Source organism: Molossus molossus, unplaced genomic scaffold (assembly GCF_014108415.1).
Source record: "Molossus molossus isolate mMolMol1 unplaced genomic scaffold, mMolMol1.p scaffold_m16_p_10, whole genome shotgun sequence".
NCBI lineage: Eukaryota > Metazoa > Chordata > Mammalia > Chiroptera > Molossidae > Molossus > Molossus molossus.
In genome coordinates this window covers 14,292,578-14,306,441 of record NW_023425345.1, presented here as the reverse complement: position 1 = coordinate 14,306,441, position 13,864 = coordinate 14,292,578, and the positions used below count along the sequence as shown (strand labels likewise).

At 34.2% G+C, this 13,864-nt stretch overlaps 2 protein-coding genes across 2 annotated transcripts in view; one reads left to right on the top strand and one right to left on the bottom strand.

The window, feature by feature from the left end:
* CHPT1 (choline phosphotransferase 1) overlaps positions 1-5,420 on the top strand; it is a 27,879-nt gene extending 22,459 nt beyond the window's left edge. The window contains exons 7-9 of the mRNA XM_036252406.1: positions 73-198; positions 2,422-2,532; positions 5,247-5,420. Of these exons, the coding sequence (XP_036108299.1) occupies positions 73-198; positions 2,422-2,532; positions 5,247-5,291 (282 nt within the window). The 3' untranslated portion in view covers positions 5,292-5,420. The remainder of the gene's footprint in view (positions 1-72; positions 199-2,421; positions 2,533-5,246) is intronic.
* Positions 5,273-13,864, bottom strand: SYCP3 (synaptonemal complex protein 3). The gene is made up of 8 exons (XM_036252407.1): positions 13,732-13,864; positions 12,752-12,815; positions 12,545-12,579; positions 10,236-10,353; positions 9,226-9,325; positions 6,182-6,280; positions 5,451-5,555; positions 5,273-5,326 (listed from the first exon to the last, which is right to left on the bottom strand). The coding sequence occupies exons 1-8, from the start codon at positions 13,862-13,864 to the stop codon at positions 5,273-5,275; spliced, it is 708 nt and encodes a 235-aa protein (XP_036108300.1).

Below are 13,864 nucleotides of genomic sequence, written 5' to 3'. Positions count from 1 at the left end.
ATTCTGTTCTGAAAGTAAAAGCTAAAATGTTTAAAATTTAATAGTGAAATGATTTTGTTTACTTTTTTATAGATAGCTCACATGACTAAAAGTGAATTGTATCTTCAAGACACTGTCTTTTTTGGCCCAGGTCTTTTATTTTTAGACCAGTACTTTAATAATTTTGTAGATGAATACGTTGTTCTATGGATAGCAATGGTAAGTTCTTTTCTGCTAAGATTTTTATTTTTAACAAATATCAGATAACATTGTGCTTAAGAGTCATTTCAGTGAAATATCAAGTAGCCTCACTACTAGTCTATACTGTAAATTTAATATTTCTGTAAAATTACTTTTTAAGCTGTGAATTATTTATTGAGTATAGAAATGGCCTACATAGCTGGAGATCTTGCTTTCCAACAACCTAAATCTTTAAAAATACACCTGTTTACCTAAAAATAACTATATCTTTCTCTTTCCAAAGAAATAGTACAAAGATGTCAAAAATCACTTTATTCTGCCAGAAGACAACAACACTTATTAGTGTCTGACGTTCACTTAACCAAGCTTGTTAGAATTATTCCAAGCTTATAGCAGGTAACAGGTAAATTAGATAGACTTAGTGTTAGCAAATGTGAGCACTTATTGCATCAAGAACTGTCAGCTAATATTGAGGAATGAAACAGGACAGATAGTATTACCAAATACAGGATTCTGGGACCATTTTATGGTACATGTAAGCAATCTATGTATCTGTCTGGCTCTCGAGGATAGTGTATAATTTATATTCATGATGATGACTCTCATCAAGCAGAGGTTAAATTCTCATTGATTACATCCTGCTCAAGAAAGTGATATGGATAATATACATGCTCAAAATATTATTCAAAGTTATTATATAGAATTAAGAGAGAAGTTTTAGCCATCAAAGGAAAAAAAAGCATTTCTGGAACATCTTAATCACAGAAGTGGATAGAAGAAGAATTTAGTAAATTTTTATTTATTGAGACATCTTAATGGTTGATCTTCAGTTACAGTGGTTTTGAACAATTCTGTTATAATTTTCCCTACCTCTGGACCTCACTTGCCTCACTAATATACACATATTGAAGTTTGCTGTGAATCTTTTGTTAATTTAAATAAACTCACCCTATTTGTTAGATTTAGGCTCTAAAAAAACTCTGTTCTGGGCGGGGACCACTGGGGTACATCTGATGATCCTTTATACTGGGTTCTGGAGTAAATTAATAATATCTATTTGTGGTCCATTCAATATTTTCCATTCTTCAAATGGTAATAAGATCCTTGAAAGTTTTTCAGACAATATTCTAAAAAGTGTCTGCAAATTAGAATAATTTCCTTTAATTTGCTGTCCACTTTAAATACATTTAGCTTTAAAACAGTATAAATGTAAGAAATGGGGTAATTATTCAAAATATCTGAAAATTCAATGTAGGGTTTCTTTTTGTGAACTTAAATATTACCAAATGGAGTTGATTAACATAATTAAAATATCAGGTTTTAAAAACTCAAGTACCTATTTGGTAATGAATGAGTTGGCCTAGTTTACACTGGTGGTGATTATGGTGAGGAAGTCAAATTCAGTTTTTCTTTAAACCACGATGTGGACCAAACAAAACACTTGTGCCCTTTGGCATCCTTAGGGGGAAAGTTCTTGCTTCAGAGAGAAAGGGTCACATGGAGCTTTTCAAGTAAATGATAGGGCAATTTGCCCGATGGGTGAGTGTTCCCTCTACCAGCAGAGGTGTGAGGCTCCTTTTTCTGAAAGGAAGCATTTGCCCCTGGTCTCTGGGAAAGTTTTTAAATAGTGTGCTTTCCTCAGTTTTTTATACAACATAATTTTGTATATGTCTCCCTCAACTATGGTGTCTTTTCCGGGTCTTTTTTTCCTCTTTGGTCCTGCAGAAATTATATTTGAGGAATCCACACAAGGGACATCTACCTCACTTCCATATGCCTTTACTTTCTTACAACTAATCTCAAAGGAGTAAGAAATGAATATGATGGAATGATTTCATTATAACGGATAGCCCCTTTCTAGTAGAAATGTGTGGCTTAGTTGCATAGCGGAAGCTTGAAAAAACGTGGAGTCAAGACTTACATTCTGTTACTTTCACAGCAGAAAAATGAAAGAATGTGGAGTTAAGACTTACCTTCTGTTACTTTCCAGTTTTTGTATTTTACATTTTAGTGTAGGCTTTTACTGCTTTGTCTCAGATTTTATAACTGTGAAATACCTTGCATGGTCCAGAGGACTGACTACATGAGGTCCAAATATGAAATAAAGTACTCTATAATGTAATATTTTCGGTGAAGAATTTTGTTAAGGTTTGAGATGGGGCAGGGGCAGAAAAATAGCTGCTGCTTCAGAAAAGATAAACCATAACCCATTTTATGTATGTATTGTTTTTGCTTCTAAAGGTCATTTCTTCATTTGATATGATGATGTACTTTAGTGCTTTGTGCCTGCAAATTTCAAGACACCTTCATCTAAGTATCTTCAAGATTTCATGTCATCAAGCACCTGAACAGGTTCACAAGCATATTGACTAATAGCCCAAGGAAAAAAGAAGCAGTTAGGGGAACCTAGGAATGAAGGAAATCCCCTTTTGCAGGAGGCTAGTATACTATCAAATAAGGTTGTATTTGAATATAAAACATTAAGTCCTGTAGATTACATTACGTCTATTTCAGTTGTGAAGTCCTTGTTGTGTATCAACACTTTTGACCACAGATATCACCAGAGTAATACAATCTATAAATTAGAAATAAAACCAAAGAAAGAAATTTCAGTTTTCTGGGGATAAGATAGTAAACCACTATTGTTCTAAGTAGCAGTCTCTCTGTCTCAGAAAGTCTTACACTCAGGATTTTCATTGGCAATGATTACAAAAATGTTCAGGATTTGAAGGATTTTAGTCATGTTGAGGATGATGCTTACTTTGATTGCTAAAAATCAATCAGTTCATAATACTGCGTAAGTGCATGGATTGTAATACTCTAGTTACTAAGTCAAATGCTGTATTTTTCATTAGCCATTTTCAAAAGAGGTATGTTAATTGCTATCGTATAAAATGAAATACTTGCTTTAGTATACCAACTAAAATTTAAAAGGACTACTGGAAATTTCTATAATTTCTATTAAAGCAACTTGTCTTAGTAGTTCAGAAAAACAAATGAATCTTTACACTGAGGGTAACTTGTTTCTTGGTATTCTGAGTCAAAATTTCATTGTCACAAAAAGGTGGACATTAAACATCCCCTTTTATGAAAAAGAAAACAGTGCTTAAAGCATAGTTGACATAAGAAAATCAGTAATTTATGAAAACATGGCAAAAATATCTTCCCTTTAGAATATCAGCCAAAGTTACTACAACTACACATTTCATTTAAGGAAAAAGGGAGGTAAAATAAGTATCAGTTATTCAACCACTAAGCACCCTTTGTACTGATTCTTATCTTTCTACTCGTACTTAAAAGTATTTACAATGTTCATTATGAATAACAGAACTATCACAAGGCTATTTGGTGATCCAAATCCTCAGACTACCCTCTTACCCTATTTTTAATTTTATCTAACATTTCTGTGTAAGCCATATGATGAAATAATAAAATGAATATAATAATGAACATATACTATATCTTAAGCAAGTAAAAGACATAATGAAAAGTGAAAGTTCCTACTCCAGGGTACTTATTTTGCCTCTGTAACAATTGGTAAATTCAAATAAGGACCTTCTTAGATATTTGAGTAGTACCTAATATTTATATTCCAACATTAACTTTGGCTTAACAGGGAACTCCTCTATTAAATGCAAAAATTTAGGAAGTAAATTGTTCCCCTAATGTCAGGTATTTTAATGGTGGAGGACTAATTTCTTCCTATATAAGTTATCACAGTTAGAAAAAGAGAATCAGTATGAACTTGTTTTTAAAAACTTTGAAACCCTTAAAACTAAGATAAGAGTGCGTTATGGGGGAAAATATTAGAATTTACAACGTGGAGAAACAAGAGAAAATCACACCTTTCCCCCTAATGGGCATATTCGGGGTAGGGGGGTAAGGAGTGAGGTGGGCATATTTTTTGTTTTGAATGATTCAATTAAAGCAATTAGAGCAAAAAATAGTAAGTTTAACTGACTTAAAACAAATGCTGAGTTTATTTCTTTACTAAAGCAAGTGTTTCATATATTATTTTATGTTTTTAAAATACACATTTTAAAAGACAAGGTATCAGAATTAACTGTTCAAGTTTGGAAATGAATGTAAAATAAAAATTCCATACATTTACTGAACATTGAAACTGACAAAGACAGGTAATTTATCCTTGAAAACAGATGTGAAGTACTTAAACCATAGGTAATTAGGGACGTTGATAATATGCTTTTACTCATTACTATAAGTGTGTGCCATTTAATTTTGGACCAAGTCCAATTAAATGGCATTTTAATGTCCTTGTGGAAATGACATTCACAAATTCAGATATTTTAAAATGTTTTGATTTTTTTAGAGAGAGAGGAAAGGAGATAGAAACATCCGTGTGAGAAACATTTATCAGTTGCCTCCTGCATGCCTCCTATTGAAGATTGAGCCTGCAACCCCTGCATGTGCCCTGACCAGAAATAGTACCCAGACCTCTCAGTCCATGGGATGATGCTCAATCCAGTGAGCCACACTGGCTGGGCACAAATCCATATTTTAAAACAGATTATTTATTATATCTTGTTCAATTATCTTAATGGTTTTTAGCAGTTTTATTCCATAACACCAACTTAAAGTGCTTTTAATAAATTTTATAAGATTTTCTTTTGAAATCTTACCATTAGAATTGGCTGTGTAACTTAATTACTGTATACAAAAGGATGTATGTATAAAAATAGATTTTGTTTATTTTTCTTAAAGAACAACAATGCAACCTTCTGTGCTTGTGCTTTCTACTTACTATTTGGGACTGATACAGACACACTGAAGCCAAAACTTGAAATTAAATCATTTTTATTGCTAAATTAATTAACAAGTGTTAGAAAAATTAACTATTACTATTAAAAGGCAGAAAGCCTGGTACATACAATTTAGAATTGCTGCTACTCACATAACTGTTTAGATTTTTTTTGGAGGTTAACAGAAAGAGGAGGCTTGCACTTAAGCTAATGATTAAACAATGTAATGTTTTAAACTAGAAACTTAAAATCACTCTAAAGACTTATATACCTCTTAGCTAATATTACAATTTTATCATTACTTAGGTTCAAGTTCTTCCTTCAAAGAGTCATCAGAATAACATGGATTGAAGAGACTTTCGAACATTTGCCATCTCCTGCTGCTGCTGTTTGTGAAAGGAGATATTAAACATTTGTTTAATTTTTAGATAAGTGTTATACATATTTCAACAAATAAAAAGATTTCAATGCTTATATTAATCCTTACTTTTTTGGATTTAAATAACTTACAGTGTCCATCATAATTTGTTTTTGCAACATAGCCATTTCTTTTTTAAGTTCATTTTGTGCACCAGTAAGTAGAGTATCATGATTCTTCTCCAAGTCCCCGATACTCTAAAAAACAAAAGGCTAGTTCAGTTACAGACCACCACTTTTCATCTCAGGTTCTTGTACAATTAATTTTCAAAAGTAGGAACTTTAAAAAATTCAAATAGTGTACATTATTTATTCCAAATAAAAATACTCTAAGTAAATACATCAAAATCAGAATACCCAGTAAAGGATTAAAAAGTGTCAGACATAAATATTACTACAGGAGGTACAACAGTAGTGTACTTTGCTTAAAGCAATGGGTTAATGAACTGTTAAGGTTTCAATATCAAACATACTAAAAAAAAGACTGGAAGTCTACTCAGAAGTGATTTATGAACTTTCTATTTTCAGTTGAAGAGAGAACTATTATTACTGCTAATATTAAGTACGACATTGCATAATATGTACGTTTTCGGTGAAATTCCCAATTTACCATTTCCTATTTTTAATAATTTCCACTAAAACATTAGAATCCTAAAGTAGAATACATTTAGTACTTAAATAAAAAACAATGAATTCAAAATGGAAAGTACTTAAGAATTTTAAATGCTTAAGCAAAATGTTTTTCCTTAAATTTAGAAAAAAATTATCTTCTTCCAGCATAAATTGTTTTATAAGAATATATTGTGTTACCAAATACAACAGACCTTTAGGAACTGCTCATATAACTGTTTAATTGTTTTCAGTCTCTGGCTCTGAACAACTCTGGATTGTTGAAGAACCTTTTGTTGCTGTCGAAACAAATTCTATGAAAGTAAAAGAAAAATTATGTAATAACAATTTGAGTAAAATTTTAAATTTAGCAAAAAGTAAGCTTAAAGGGACTAGTTTTAAAATCAATACTTTTAAAATTGTTTTAACAGCTACTATAAAGATAATCTGTGCTCACCATGTACGTACAATATAGTAATCCTACCAGTCACTGACTAGGAAATCTTAACAATACTCCAAATGTTTTAGAGCTTTCAGTATCAACACATGATCCTTCTGATAATGCTGGTCTTTCAGTTCCTTGACTTACTTTCTACCAGTGATTTTTGTCTTCCACCCTACTTTAGCCAGTCCCTTACATACTTATATCCTAGATTTTGTCATTACCAATAACCTCTATATAGTATGAATAATAGCATACTACTATGAACTCTTTTAAGTACACTTATTATATATGAAATTTAATCCTCCAAGCAACTCTATGAGATATGTATTCTTATTATGCCCCTTATATAAATGAGGGAACTGAGGAAAAAATAAAAATAATTTTTCCATAGTTCATAGCTAGCATTTGTTCAAACCAGAATGTAATTCCAAACAGTATGTTTCTAGAATCCAGGCTCTAACCATTACTCATAATGTGTCTCCTTATATCCCACTATTCAACCACTTCCTCTTTACTGTTCTAGCTCACTCTCTTTAGTATTACAGCCCAGTAATCTCTTATCAAAACCTAAAGTCTATTCATCCTACCTACTTTTCACTATCCCCTACTCCCATGTCCTCACATTCCTCAGTGTACACTCTATGGTCAATCATAATTACTCTTTTGCATCTATACCTTGCTCCCTTCCTACTCTGTCACACTTGCTTGGCTAAACCCCAACCCTGGAAAACACAACGCTAGCTATTCTGCCTACATTCCTGAAGACAGTCAGTTGGAGAAAACTCCACAACTATACTAACAGGTCATTAGCCTAAAATGGATCCCTAGAACTGCCTCACGATTATATTTCCTTAGTCGGTTCACTGGCCCATTCTCAGGAAAATATTTTATACTTTCTTATTTGACCTCAAAAGGCAACACATTTTCCACCCTCTGATGACCATTATTTCACTAAAGAAAGAAACAGCCCTGGCCAGTTTGGCTAGTGGTTGAGCGACAGCCTGCAAACCAGAGTCCCGGGTTCGGTTCCCGCTAGGGGCACGTACCCCCCCCAAAAAAAAGAAAAAGAAATAGAAACAATCTGAAGAGAAATGTCAGTCTCCCATCACCATATCTATCAACCCACCTACATCTCTGTGCTCATATACTTTACCCTCTCTCCTGTTTTTAAGGATGAACTACCCTTATTAAGGCCAACTTCTTCATATATCCCATCCATTCTCAAGAATTCAGCAACTGTCTCCCTTTCCATTATTTTTTATTTTTCCCTTAAGATTATTATTTTTTTAATCCTCATCCGAGGACATTTTTCCATTTTTTGTACAGACAGAGTGGGAGGGAGAGAGAGGAAGAGAGAGAGAGGGAAACATCGATGTGAAAGGGACACATCGAGTGGCTGCCACCCACACGACCAACCAGGGCCGGGGACAAACTGCAACCGAGGTACATGCCCTTAGCGGGAACCGAACCCAGGTCTCTCCGGACCGCAGGCAGACGCTATAACCGCTGAGCCAAACCGGCCAGGGCCCCTTAAGATTATTTTTATCAGCACACAAACATTCTCACTCATCATTCTTTAAAAAACAACAAACCACTATTCCTTTTCTACTTAGGCTACTATCACATTCTTTCTCCATTCTTCTACTCATTTCAGTTGGGTTTTTGCACTTGCTATTCCACCTAAACCACTCTGCTCAAGATTGATCAGAACTATTCTGATCAAGATCAATGACCTTCACATTGCCAAATCTACCTTATTTGGCCTATAAACAGCACATGAAAAAGTCCTCTCCTTAAAAGGATTTCTTCACTTTGCTTAGAGTGGTTTTCTTTCTACCTATTTGGCCACTCAGTCTCATCTTAAACTCTAAACACTGGCCCAGTTTTTAGATTTCTCTTTTGCATTTACAATCACTCCCTTGGAGATTTCATCCAACCTCATGGGTTAAGTGCTATCTTTCTGTTGAGAATTCTCAACTTTGCATGTTCATTCCATATCTCTTTCCTGAACTCCACACTCATACCACTGGCTTACTCAATTGTCTCCCCTTGGTATGTTTCATATTCATCTTAAATTTAACATTTCTAAAATGGAGCTGATCAACCAACTCTTAAAATTATTTGATATGAATAGTACCTTAGCTCTTAGATAAGAAATGTATAACTTTACAAACAATGAAAGGATAAAATAAAAGAATAATGTTATATATTTGTGGAGCTAACTTCCAATTCCAACAGAAATAGGTAACACATGAGTAAAGCATGTTTTCACCATAATGACTAAATCAATAATGGGCAAATGATCCAAATTGATCAGTGATGTCTTTCAGAGGACTTTTCTGTCAGAGCAACTGCGAAAGACTGTTTTAGTCCACTGGGTTTACTAAACCTGTTAAGTCTGGGATTACAAGAAGTTACCTTGCTTACCACACTGAGAGAGCCTACTAAGAACTGGAGACAGAGCCAAGATGATACTACACAAGCAATCCTTCCCCACCTCATCCAGCTATGTCTGAAGCTAAACTACCCCTGGATTTCTTTTATGTAAACCAATAATCCTTTTGCACTTTGACAAATTTCTGTCACTTGGTACTGAAAGAATCCCAAGCACTATAGGAAGCAGAAGCCATTAGCTTTTAAGAGTATGGTATATGCCTATATCCTGGTTTACCATTCAGCAGGACCAAAACATATAGCCAGCTGTGGATAATGAAACCTGGCCAAATTCTATGGGTCTCCTACAAGGCTAGGCACTCCATTACTACTTGACACTTGGTTAAATAGATTAATTATAAAGCTAAGCATGATACGAACAGCTAATTTTTCTTCTCGTTCCTCTGCTTTCTGCACATCGATCTCCCACTGCTGAAACAAAGTCAGAAAGTGCTGAGAATATTCTTGCTTAAGCTTCTGCCTGTAAGACAAATATTGTCATATTTCATACCAATATGGAAAAAAAACATTTAAAACAAACTGACTTTACATAATTTATACTATAATAAAAGGAAATAAAAGCACTTTAAAATTTCAGATATGAAACCAAGAAGTAAAATCATGATTCCAGAAGTATTTATTTTCCTAACCCTAACGGAAGTCCTCTCACATGCTTTAGCTCTTGAAAACTAAGGACATTTTATTGTATATATAAAATTTCTCATGATAGATTGAATGAGATTATTATATAAGATTTCCAATGAGACATATTTTACTTAATTTTTGCCCATTTTGGTACAACAATGATTTTATACAAAAGAACAGTTATTTCAGCTTAAATATACAAATTATTTACAATATAAATCTTTTTCTACACTGACTATCACAAGATTAATAATTTATGACATTTACTTAAAAAAATTTATTTACGGATTTGAGAGGGAGAGACAGACAGAGGAGAAACAATGATTTGTTATTCCATCTGTCGATGCATTCATTGGCTGATTCTTGTATGTGCCCCGATTGGGGATCAAACCCACAACCTTGGCATATCAGGACAACACTCTAATCAACGGAGCCTGCCTGTCCAGAGAATGACATTTGCTTTTTATTTAGCTAGTGTATTTCTATAACAGATACAAATTACCTTTAGAGCAAAGTAACTTCAACTTTTATTTAAAAGGAGATAAAGGTAATCTTTATTAATTTCTAGAAAATATATTTCAATTTTATGAAGGAGTGAAGTTATAGGACTAAATAACAGAGAAAAATCAAACCAAATATATTTTTTACTAGAGACCCCAATAAATGTAATAGTATTTTTCATAATTTATACTAATGAATATTATGAAATGATAAAAATGTGACTGTTAAAGAACCAACAACTATACCTTTGATCTTGTTGGGTTTTCCAAATATGTTCAATTTTCTGGTTACTGGTTTTGAGAGAAGCCTTGGTATACATTGCTAGTCTTTTTCTCTTTGCAATAAGAGTGTTGTTAATGTCAGCTATATGGAAAATACATATTCATTAAAATGCAATACTGAAGAAAATTTCATATTGTGTTCCCACATATTGAAATCAATATGGGTCAAGTTGGTTCAACAGTTTCAGAAAGACATTAAAATAAAATTTTAAAATAGACATAATATCCAACTGCGAGGTTATTTGCTTTTTTCTGAGAAAACTTTTAGTTATTAGTATCCTAGTTCTGATTTTCCTAGCTAGGGATACACAGGTGATTAAAAAGAGCTAATAAACGGGGAAAAAAAGGTCTCAAGGATAGGCTTTAATTTCTTCGTGAGATAACACAAAGGCTAAATTTTTCTAAATTTATAAAATACTATCCCCAACTGAAACAACACAAAGCAATTATTGTTAGAATTCATTATATGAAACACAAAAATTTATTTTTAAAAAATCCTAAAAAGATAAATTTGTTAAATCAAAGAATAATTATTTTATTATTATTATTTTTTAATCCTCATCCAAGGACATGCTTAGAGAGAGGAAAGGAGGGGGGTAAAGAAGAAAGGAGGGAAGAGAGGGAGGAGGAAGGAGAGTGGGATCGAGGGATGGAGAGAGAGACAGACACTGATGTGTGAGAGAGAAACATTCAGCTGCCCGCCCTCCGCATACAGCACAATGGGACATCAAACCTGCAATCCAGATATGTGCCTTGACGGAGAACTGAACCAGCCAGACATGACAATTATTTTTTGCATATAATTTGTGATCATTTTAAGCATATAATTTACTAAATGAGACAAAGACCAAGCATAGAAAAATCTTAATTTAAGTAAATATCTAGATAAGTTCATTCAAGAACTATTTGAATACTTTCATGGAGCTTTCTATAACACATTTTTACCCTTAAATACTGTATTTCAAGAAAAAAAATTTTTAATATGTTTTCATTGATTATAGAGAAAGCCAGAGAGAGAAACATTGAAGTGAGAGAAATATCGATTTGGTTGTCTCCTTAACAAACCCCAACCAGGTACCAAACCTGCAACCTGGGCATGTGCCCTGACTGAGAATTGAACCAGTGACCTTTTGGTGCACAGAAAGACACTCAACCAAAAGGGCCACACCAGCCAGGGCTCACAATTTTTTGAATACTTTAAATAATGCTTCACTAAGCATGTGCATATAGATTTACCATCAATAGTTATTTTTTAATAATCATGATGAAGCTGCTTTATTATATAAATATTTTAATATATCCAATATCCATCAATAACAATACATGAAATCACAAAAGAAGCCTTTTGCCACCACTTAACACAGTAAAGCTTTCAAAAAAGACTTGATTATATGATGAATAAACAAACCATAGAGAGAAACCAAATATTGACTGTTTTCTGAGTACTATATCCCCTAACATAGTTAATGTAATTGATATCTGACACACTATGTAAAGTTTTTGAACTTTTATCTGATTATACATCTCTTACTAGCTAGCAAGGCTGTTTTTAATTCTCAACTACATAGTTTAAGAATGTAAAAATAACAATAAACAGCTATTTTAAAGGCTTCAGTTTACACTACCTCTGCTAAAGAAAAGAACAAAGAAAAGTCATAGAAAATAACTAAGTTGAGAAAATGGAAAACTGATACACATACAGATAGATATGTGTGTGTTTGTAGTCCATGGAAGAGTCTGCAAAAGTCAAGAGGGGTAGAGACTTTTCCCATCCATTTTTGTCCTAAAATTCCAATCCATTAAATTCACACATGTATAAAATAAAAGCACCATTTTAGTACTCATAATTGTTAGTACCATTTGCACTCTTCACATCAACAAATAGAAAATGTTAAGTAAGAAAAACTATGAAGCCCTGGCCAGTTTGGCTCAGCAGTTAGAGTGTAGGCCCTCAGATCGTAGAGTCCCGGGTTCGATTCCTGGTCAAGGGCACATACTTCAGTTGCAGGTTGATGCCGGATCGGGATTGTGTGGGAGGCAACCAATCCATGTGTCTCTCTCACATCAATGTTTCTCTCTCTCTCTCCCTCCCTCCCTCTTATTCTATCTAAAAGCAAACAAAAAACTATGAAGCTGAATCACATAGTATACTTATGCAAAACCATTTATATGAGAACAAGGCAGTCAATGACAATGTTGAGTACACTGATTATTATATAAGGTATCTGGTTTAAAACAATTTTCTTTAAATAGAAGTATTTCCGAAAACATACCTCCAAATTTTTCCAGCATATTCTGTACTGCACCCCTGTGAAAAAATTATATTTAAAATTTTAAATTAAGGATCCATAAAGTATCATACTTGTTTTGGAAGAAATATCACATTCCCAGTATTTTACATATAACACTCACTGGACAACCAAAGTAGACTTTTCTTAAAGTACTCATCTAACAGGCAAAATATATGTTAAGGACATTACCCCACATCTTCAACTACTGCAGATGTCCTTTTCTTCCCAAGCTTATCCATTGCTGAAGTGTTCACTGCATTGACAATAAAAATAAAAATATTTTTGAAATTAAGTATATTATTTTGGTAATTTTTAATGAAGTAGTATCTTAATTTTCAGGTCTTTCAGGTTTTTGCCAACATGAGTTATTTTTTTCTTTATTGATTTTAGAAAGAGAGGAAGGGAGAGGGAGAGATAGAAACATCGATGAGAGAGAACATCGACTGGCCCTCCCTCAGGCCCTGCACTGGGGACCCGGCCCACAGCCTGGGCATGTCCCTGACCTGGTACCAGCAACCTTCTGGTGCATGGTGGAGGCTCAACCACTGAGCCACACCAGCTGGGCAACCGACATGAGTTTTTAAAGCAGACATATAAATGCAATACTTTCTCTGAAGTTCAAGTGGAATTAAATCAAGATCCAGGGCTATTTTAAAGAAAAAATTTTGCAAGTAGTTTTCCTGTGTTATGTCCTAGTCAGCCATGTACTATTTTTTTTTTTTTTTATCCTCACCCGAGGACACTTTTCCATTTTTTGTTCAGGTAGAGTGGGAGGGAAGAGAGAGGAACAGAGAGAGAGAGAGAGAGAAACATCGATGTGAAAGGGACACATCGAGTGGCTGCCACCCGCACGACCGACCAGGGCCGGGGACAAACTGCAACCGAGGTACGCGCCCTTAGCGGGAACCGAACCCAGGTCTCTCAGGACCGCAGGCCGATGCTCTAACCGCTGAGCTAAACCGGCCAGGGCCAGCCATGTACTATTTATTAGACATTTTGGAAATGACTGCAAAGGCAAGACTCACTATTTAAGCTACTCTAACTCGAAATGAGAAACATGAAGTACATTAAAATGCTTGACAAAGTTTTATTATTGTTTAAGACACAGAAGGTTCAACACAAACGGACTCTGGACATGGTCCCTCACAACAACGTGAGACACACCGCACCTTCGGTAACGTCCTCCTCTGCACAAGCCAGGTCGATTTTATCCTCCTTCTCAAAGTCATAGGCTCTCCCAGCCTGGTCCTCCCCCGGCGTCTTCCCGCCTTTCTCGGGGTGTTTTCTTCCAGAGGGCACCAT

Excerpts from the sequence above, each read along its gene's own strand:
- SYCP3 (XM_036252407.1), bottom strand. The coding sequence starts at position 13,864 with ATGGTGCCCTCTGGAAGAAAACACCCCGAGAAAGGCGGGAAGACGCCG. Across the intron at positions 10,354-12,544 it reads TATGCTGGAAAAATTTGGAG|CTGACATTAACAACACTCTT; the intron begins GTATGTTTTCGG and ends TTTTCCATATAG. Across the intron at positions 9,326-10,235 it reads AAAACCCAACAAGATCAAAG|GCAGAAGCTTAAGCAAGAAT; the intron begins GTATAGTTGTTG and ends TTTGTCTTACAG.